At 49.1% G+C, this 8,188-nt stretch overlaps 1 protein-coding gene across 3 annotated transcripts; it reads right to left on the reverse strand.

Annotated features, from left to right (window-relative positions):
- Positions 1-814: 814 nt before the first annotated feature.
- On the reverse strand, positions 815-7,806 carry LOC119327731 (kinesin-like protein KIN-7H). Of its 3 annotated transcripts, none has more exons than XM_037600833.1 (14): positions 7,663-7,806; positions 6,859-7,077; positions 6,635-6,724; positions 6,427-6,527; positions 6,233-6,346; positions 6,064-6,145; positions 5,914-5,981; positions 5,771-5,836; positions 5,560-5,684; positions 3,481-3,814; positions 3,266-3,382; positions 2,025-3,182; positions 1,452-1,759; positions 815-1,338 (listed from the first exon to the last, which is right to left on the reverse strand). In XM_037600833.1, the coding sequence occupies exons 2-14, from the start codon at positions 7,061-7,063 to the stop codon at positions 1,032-1,034; spliced, it is 3,075 nt and encodes a 1,024-aa protein (XP_037456730.1). In that variant the 5' UTR covers positions 7,064-7,077; positions 7,663-7,806; the 3' UTR covers positions 815-1,031. The 3 variants fall into 3 exon arrangements, with proteins under 3 accessions (XP_037456730.1, XP_037456728.1, XP_037456729.1); XM_037600831.1 differs by having other exon boundaries at positions 1,452-1,762; positions 7,663-7,804; XM_037600832.1 differs by lacking the exon at positions 7,663-7,806 and adding an exon at positions 7,365-7,529 and having other exon boundaries at positions 1,452-1,762.
- Between the last annotated feature and the right edge of the window lie 382 nt (positions 7,807-8,188).

Genomic DNA, 8,188 nt, shown 5'->3' on the forward strand with positions numbered 1-8,188 from the left:
AACTGAACTGAAAAGTTGCCAAAGTTTTTGTGTGTCCTCCCAGAAAGAAAGCTAGGGTTTCTGCCTCTCACCGGCACCACCGTAGGTCTGCCTCGTCTCCGGTGGCCCTAGGGCCATGGGGGCGCGGTGGATCCTGCCAAGGGCCGGCGGGAGGGCTCCGTTTTCAGTCGTTTTTTTCTGTCTTGTTAGGGTTTGTGTCCTACTTAGGAAGGCGAGACGGCGACGGCTCCCTGAATATGGAATAAAGGTCTCCCCGCCTAGCCCCTGCTCCGGCGGTGCATCTAGTATCGTTGGTGGGCGTGTGGAGGTATGTCTCCGGCGGATCTATCTTTGGTGGATTTGCTCGGGTCTCGTCGTTGTTCGTCTACGTTCGTGTGTCTTCGGGTTGAATCCTTCCAACCTACGTTATTCTTCATCGGCGGTTGTTGTTCTAGTGCGCTGGTCCTATAGGGCCTTAGCACGGCGACTTCCCGACTGTCTACTACAACAAGTTGTGCCCGACTCCGACGATGGAGGGGTGATGACGGGGAGGGCGCGCCTTCGGCTCGCTTCAGTGCTTGTAGTCGTCGCTAGGTGGTCTACAGATCTGAATTTAATTTTTATTTCTAGTGTTCGTTGTACTGCCATGATTGAAGATGAATAGATTGAAAGTTTTTTCCTTAAAAAAAAGAGAAAGCTTCTGCTTCCTTAGACTACCAAACCCTTTTGTCAGGTGTGGGTCAAGTTTCCTCATTATTGCTTGACTTCTCATTTGGGACACAAAAAGATGGACTAGATGGACGAACCCCCACAAACGGACATACGACAGCACGGATAGTCAGAACTGTACTGTCTGATCGATTCACTTTTGTAAGATTGCACACAGGAATATCGCACACGCACACGCACACAATACACAAGCAAAAACAAGAACAAGGTAGAGACACGAGTGAAACCAATCGATGCGGTGGAGCATAGTCCTCTCCTCCTGTTAAGTGAACCTCCTGTACTACGTAAACCAAACCCTTCTACCTCCATACATACGTCAAAGATCAAGCGCCCAGCAGGCTGAAAGACCGGCGTTCGGTTCTGGGAGCCAGCGTGAAGTTGAGGCCGAACATCTCCTTGAGAGCCTGCCCTGGCTCAACCAAGTCGATCAGCCTCGCCACCAGCGAGGCGCTCTCTCGGACATGCTCCATGTCAGCCCGCGTCCATACCAGGCGAGATAGCTGAAGCCGCCGCTGTTTGGAGCCCAGATCGATCCCCCATCTGGTGTAGATGCCCTCCTTGTCCCCGTTGGTGAGCTTCTTCAGCATCTGCTTGTAGAGCATGTCCCTCTCGCGTTTCATATTCTTCAAGCTGCGGGCAAAACCAGCGTCAGTATTATTCCACCAAAACATAATGTACTTAGGTTTCAATTCATGGACAGTTCGAAACCATACTGCTACCCTGAAAAAAAATGACATATTTACCTGGATGCCATTGCGGAGTTAAGCTCGCCTCCTGCGGAGCTGGTGCTGAAGGAGCTCAGGATGAAGGACAGTCTCCTGTGCTCCACTTCCATGTAGACGCTATCTGCGACATCTCCCTTGAAGAGGAGGAAGAAGTAGGTTCTGTGTACCAGGGACACGTTGCAATCGTGCCACAACTCGATGATCTCTCGCTGCCTATTTGCAAAATCAATAGGCCAGCGCGAAGGAGACTCGGCGGTACTCGGGACTGCATCTATGCCAACATCTTTGACAGTTTTAACTGCTGCACACTCATCTCGAACAATCTGCTGCTGAAATGGCATACACAAAGACATTGGTTTAATTCCACTTCATATATAAGCTAAATATCGACTATGGCTGTGTGCATCGCTTGATGCAGAGGTCAGGGGAGATGGTCCTTTTCGAAAAGAAAAAAAGCTAAATATCGACTGGGGATTTAGGCGCTATCAGCTATAATATTCGGCACCAGTATACTAGTCAATTCTTTTTTGTTAAGTTTCCCGTTATTAGCGCAGTTAAAGCCCACAGTTTGTTTCTAACTAACATCATTACCTCTGCCTGATGTTCCTCAGGTTGGTCCTCATGGTGTTTTGCTGCCTTCTGTTCCAGGTCTGTGACACAACTGATGTCACCGGCACAAACTTCTTGTTCTGCTTCATTGGCACTCCACTCCCTGGCTACTTCACCACTGGTGCTCATGTCCTTGACCACTTCATCACTGGTGCTCATGTCCTTGACTACCTCATCACTGGTGCTCATGTCCTTGACTACTTCATCACAAACTACTTCGCCAGAATCAGCGGAGAGGTCTACTGAAGTGTTATTGTTTTGGCAACCATCATTTCCTTGGTACAGACTTCTCCTAACTTTATCAGGCCTTCTGGGAGGATACCTGAAGATTTCACCAGGTGGTGTCTGCCCGGTGTTTTCCGAATCATCAAACCAACTATTTGGAATGAACATGAAGCTAGCCCTGCAACTCTGACTCCTAGCCAATGCACTATCCTTGGAGCTCGTTATACACCTCTTTACAGTCAGGCATTCATGAGGATAAGGTTTGCCAACGTCCAAGGAAATGTTAGAATCACATGGGTACAGTTTGACAAAGTTGTCTGCAAAGTCATCAGATTCACATTGATGCACTTCAATAGGACCTTCTACTGCATTTGCTATGATCTCGGCCTGCCGCTCCTCTTTGCTAGGGTATATCTTGATATGATCTTCCATTTTCTCTGTTATGCTCACGGCTTCTGGTACTTCATCAGGTTGCGGGACTGCGTCTCTAGAGATGTCCTCTACTTCAGGTATGTGGAGCTTAGTGCCCTCATGGAGTAATACATTAAATTCCTCGCTTGTGCTTCTTCTATGCTCATGTATCTCTATACATTGTACTTCCCTACAATGTTCTTCAGATACTTCAGATGCACTTCTGAAAGCTACTTCCTTCATGTTATATGACTCTGTGCTATCAGAGCTATAGTTACTAGGAGGGTGCCAAGGTGAAATTGGCTTCCGAACCCTTGTTTGTTGAGGAAGATCCATTGTTTGATTGGGAACTGACAAGTCATCATGATCAGCACTGAAGACATATGATTCATCAAACACTGCGTGACCTTGATCTTGATAAGAACCTCCATAAGTGTCTGAAACCGAAAGTGCTTCCTCGGATGCATTTCGCGCAAGAGACTCTGAGGACCGACTATGGACATCCTATCAGAGGAAGGACAGATCATTAAATGTCACACATGACAATAATGCAAAAAGTAAGTCTGTGTATATGAGAGAGATAGTACCCATCGCTTTGCAGTGCGGTCATTGGCATGGTCGTCAGCGTCACTTTTCATTAAACAGTTAAGTTGAGACTGAACAGTATCCTTTTCTTCTATCAATTCCCTAAGCTGTTTTTCCAGCTGAAAGAAGAATAGACAGGTACATGGTGCATGAAATTGTGTGGTCCTGCAATTAACACTGTTACAAGGGTTGGAAAATTTCAAGTGAGGAAAAGTACCTTTTTGATCTGTGCATCCTTCTCTCTTAAAACTTCAGCATGACTAGTGCAGGAGGCTGACTCCGGCAATTTCAGTTCATTCTCTAATCTTGCAAGCTCTCTTTGTAGATGCTTCAGTAGTGCTTTGTCAGACATCACTACATTGACCTGTGCATTTGTAACTACCTCCTTTGCGCAAGTTGCAAACAGAAGTGTGTTCCTGGATTGCTCAATATGAGTGTGTGCTGGGCTCATGGTGCAGACAATGGCTGTTCTTGCATTGCCTCCCAAAGAGGACTGTAATATGCGTGTCAGCTTTGAATCTCTGTATGGGATATGGCCGTTTCTTCCCTTGCTGCAAGAGGAACAAAATAGTTCAGACTAAGGTGTAAATGGTACGCCCCGCGTCGCTCCCGCTCGGGCGACTCGGACGGGTCCCCAGCCCCAGGGGCGGATCCAGCCCAGCCCAGCGCCCCGGGCCCCCTTTGTGTACTGTAGCAGTTGCTACAGTATTTCCCTACAGCCCACAAAGAAAATGGGCCTCACGCCCCAGGCCTGGGCCCCCCCGACCTGGGGCCTAGATCCGCCACTGCCCAGCCCTAGCCGCCCCCGCTCCCTAATCCACCTTCTCTCACCCTGCCACTGCCGGAGGGCCGACGGCGGTGGCGGGGATCCTCCTCTCTCCCGCGTCTCACGGGTGGTGCGGAGCCCTTGTGCGTGCCGAGGCACGGCAGATCTGGCGGCGGCGGCGGCGGTGGCTGGCCCTGTCGCGGGCGACTGCGACTGCGGCGTGTAGGGCAGCCTGATCACGGGCGGCGGCGGCGACTTACGCTGCGGCGGCGTGTCATCCGGCTTCGGATCGGCGGCGGCATGGAGGGCCTGGTGGGCGGCTTGACGGCACCTTCGGTTAGATCTGATCTGGTCGGTGCAGCCGGCGGTGGTGGCCATCTCCTCTGTTGGAGATGGTCGGCCTGAGGCTGGATGATCAGATCTCGAGATCGTCATCTTAGTTCCGGCTGCGAGTCGGGAAGACATAGTTGTCGGTGAAAACCGAGCTGATGGCAGACGATGGCGGTGTTCTGCGCCGTTACCTTGATGAAGGCATCGTCGTGCAACGACTGTTGAACCACTCGTGCTGCTCCGGGGGAAACCCTAGGATCTAGTCTTTCAGATCGGACGATGACGATACTGCGGTGTCGTTTCTCTTTTGGGAGCATCGTTTGTGGAGCAGCGCTGAAAGACAAGAGGCGGGAGGTGGAGTGGCTTCGTCTTGCACGAAGCTTTGGTGGAGACGTCAAGTTATGCCTGGCCGACAGGTGCTACGCGGTGTCATGCCTGCTCGGCAGGTGCTAGGCATGACAGATCTTCTAGAATCTTCGTGTCTGGATGGACGAGCGCGGGGCGGTGGCGCCGTTGGGCGCCATGGTGGCGTCGACGGATGGACGGACTGGCAAGGATGATGCGGATCTCTCTCCTGAAGATGGGTGAGCGGTCCGATAATTATGGCGCTGTCTAAAACGTGTGCATGTGGTGTGCGCTTTAGGTCTGTTGTACCGGCTATTCGTTCTGATACGTTATGTGGATGGATCGGCGACAACACCGGTTTAGATATGGGGAGTGAAAGCATTCCACATTATCGAGTTTTGACGTTTTGTAGGTGTGAGTGATAGCTTCCGGTGGCTTGATATATGTTCTTGTTAGACCTTGATGGAATAATAAATAAAGATGGCCGCATGCATCGATTGATACAGAGGCAGGGGGTTTTAATCTCCTTTTCAAGAAAAAATGTGTAAATGGTATTATTTTGATGTTAATATATTACCCTTTGTCTTTTTTTACACTTTGTTAATATATTAGCCTTTGTCGAGAAAAGATACTATATAGTAGGTCATTGTTGAAAGAGCAGACAAAATGAGCAGAAAGGACACACGTCAAACTGTAAAACCCAATGGAATTCAAAATTACTTTATCTAGTGAATACAAAAGAAAGAGGAAATATATGTGCAAACTCTGATAATTTTTAGGACCGGAATATACTTATATAAGAATTAAACCACCGGGATTACAAGTTCTTGCTAGAAGAAAACAAACCAAACAAACCTCAGTTGGCGAACAACCTTTCCCAGTGTTAGCAGACTTCGATTAATATGACTACCTTCTTTTAACCTCATACCAGCTGAAGCAGTCTGAGATGCTCGCTCACTTCCAGCTAAGTCAACAAAGTTCTGTCCAGAAGAAGAACCAAGAAACTCAGAGATGATGGAAACATGCTAGTACCAAATAATCATGAATATAAATGGAAAATCCATACCACACAAGATACCAGGGTGCTCGATTTGCCTCTTCCTAAATACTGTTTAACAGAACTTTCGATTGTCTGAATGTAACAAAAGCTTGTCAACAAAATCATCTTCAGAAGGTAGTGCAAAATAGATATATAAGAGAGCCACCAACCAGCCTGAGTATTTGATGGGACCTAGAACTCGCTTCGTTCAAAGCCGTTTCTCCAATCTCTCTTTGAGCTGTAGCACATACCAAATTAAGCAAATGATGAAAACAAGAAACATGGTGCATGTTTTGTTTTCTAGAAATTTTAGCCCGGACCTTCACACATTCCAAGAAGATCCCTAAGATGGTCCTTGTCCCTCAGTGTTTCCTCAGTGAGCTTTTCAACAGTAGTCCCTTTCTGTTTGATTCAAATGATAACGCGAGATCAGCGTAGGGTGGAGGAAAAAATAGTTATAGTAAACTCAAGTAAAGGAGAATGGAGTACCTCTGGGTCATCAAGCAGTCTAAGAGGTGTGGTATCATGGCTCAGAAGATCTCTTACAGCTTCATTATATATCTCAATTGCTGAGAATTTCAGCATGAATTCTCTTTCAGGGTGCTGTAGCAATGACAAACAATGAGGCAAATATCATCTCACAAAGTGAACTGTAACATCACTGGTGCCGCGCATACACACACCTTCTCTATGTAGTCATAGATGTCCATCACACTGTACTCAGTAATGCCAGTCATTGTGTAAGTCTTTCCGCTGCTTGTCTGCCCATACGCAAATATGCTTGCTGTCAATAAGAAGAGATTCATGTGCAAATGTTAGTTGGTCCACATCAGTTCATCCAAAGACCAAATTAACGATGTAAAGGAGTAGCATCATTTCTCCTGTACATACAGTTGATTCCACTGACAACTGATAGAGCAACTTCTTTTGCTCCTTCTTCGTAGACCTGCCTGGTCGAGCAATTGGGGCCAAACACCCTGTCTGAAAAGGACAAGAAAGCAGAACAAACTGAGAAATCGACTGCCGAATGAAATCCCAACATCAAGGCCAGCAATTGTCGCCAACATCGCCATACATTCTTTGCGAAATTGAGCTCTGCCGGTGCTTGTGCTTACCGTAGGTGTAGGCGGTGGGGAACATGGCGCGGTCAGGGACGGTACTGCGGAACATGACGGTGGTGGGGCTGATGCACTCCCAGTCGGAGCTGTCGCCGGACTCCCTGCCGTTGAGCGGCCGCACCCGCACGGACACCATGATCCTCTCCTCCTTGGCCTCCACCTTCTCCCATGCCGCCGCCGCATCCTCCTCCCCTGCCCCCATCGCCCTTCTCAGTCCTGCACCCCCTCCACCCAAGAACAGTGTCAAAATCGCCCCTCTTCCTCTGCACCTGTCACCGCCGGCCAACACCCCCCTCCCCTCGGATCAAGCAGCATTGTAAGCAAGAAACCAAAGCCGGCGGGCTGGTGGCAGGTCCATGTGCCCGAGAGCGCCGTGTCTGTCGCCGGATTCCGGACGTGGACGGCGATCCGGCGAAACCAGCCTGCCCACACCCAAGGCAAGAACAGAAACTACTACACTGCCGGCGCACCACCCCTCTTAGTCGCACATGTACTAACACTACCTGCGCGGCTACGGACTATCTTTGGCCGCCGCCGCTTGCTGGGTTGGAGTTTTGCGCTGCTGTCGCGAGACGAAGGGACGGACCATGGTCCCCGCCACGCTCCTGGCCACTCCCTTCAATTTTATTTACGCACCTCACATGGGGGTAGGAGAGGGCAGAGGGGGAGACGGTGGAGTCCCAAGACTTGTTTTTCTATGCATACGCGTGTACGTAGTACCAGCCATTATCCAACAGAACCAACTACTGATCACATTCCGCGAGAGGAACAAGCCAAGAAGGGAAGACGAAGCTACATTACCTGCGCAGGCTCGTGGCCGGTGGAACTAGAAGACGACCAATGCGAGAGGAGGAGAAATGCAGCTAGTGGCAAGATCGTGTCGTCCTCCCTCCTCTGCGTCTCCTCCTTGTTGCTCCGGAGAAGAAGAAGAAGAAGAAGAAGAAGGGAGAAGACTATGATGGTTTTGGTAGAAAAAACTGAACAAAAAATGAAGAGGAAAAGGTGTAAAGGAACAGGTGTGTTCTTGTGGGTACAAGGCGACTTTTCTACGCGTGGCAGATAGGACGGCCCATCGGCCAATCACCGTCAATGGGGCGCCTACGGGGCCCACAGAGAGTTCGGGCGGGCCTATCTTGTCTGTCGGAATGCCATGTGATGTGTCCCGTTGAACGTGGAACAGCATTATTAAATAGGGTTTCGGCTAATTTTCTTTTTTTTGACGCGAAATTAGGAGCATTATTGCATGAGAGAAATTCAGTTACACTCCGCCAAAACACTGCTAACTAAAAGGAGGGACATGGCTCCATCCAACAATCTGAAAATGATA

Source organism: Triticum dicoccoides, chromosome 7A, assembly GCF_002162155.2.
Source record: "Triticum dicoccoides isolate Atlit2015 ecotype Zavitan chromosome 7A, WEW_v2.0, whole genome shotgun sequence".
Classification (NCBI taxonomy): Eukaryota; Viridiplantae; Streptophyta; class Magnoliopsida; order Poales; family Poaceae; genus Triticum; species Triticum dicoccoides.

Bases quoted from the DNA above. Each gene is read 5' to 3' on its own strand.
- LOC119327731 (XM_037600831.1), bottom strand. From the start codon at position 7,063: ATGGGGGCAGGGGAGGAGGATGCGGCGGCGGCATGGGAGAAGGTGGAG. The intron at 6,725-6,858 runs GTAAGCACAAGC...TGTCCTTTTCAG, and splicing joins CCCCACCGCCTACACCTACG to ACAGGGTGTTTGGCCCCAAT. The intron at 6,528-6,634 runs GTATGTACAGGA...TCTTATTGACAG, and splicing joins AGTTGTCAGTGGAATCAACT to CAAGCATATTTGCGTATGGG.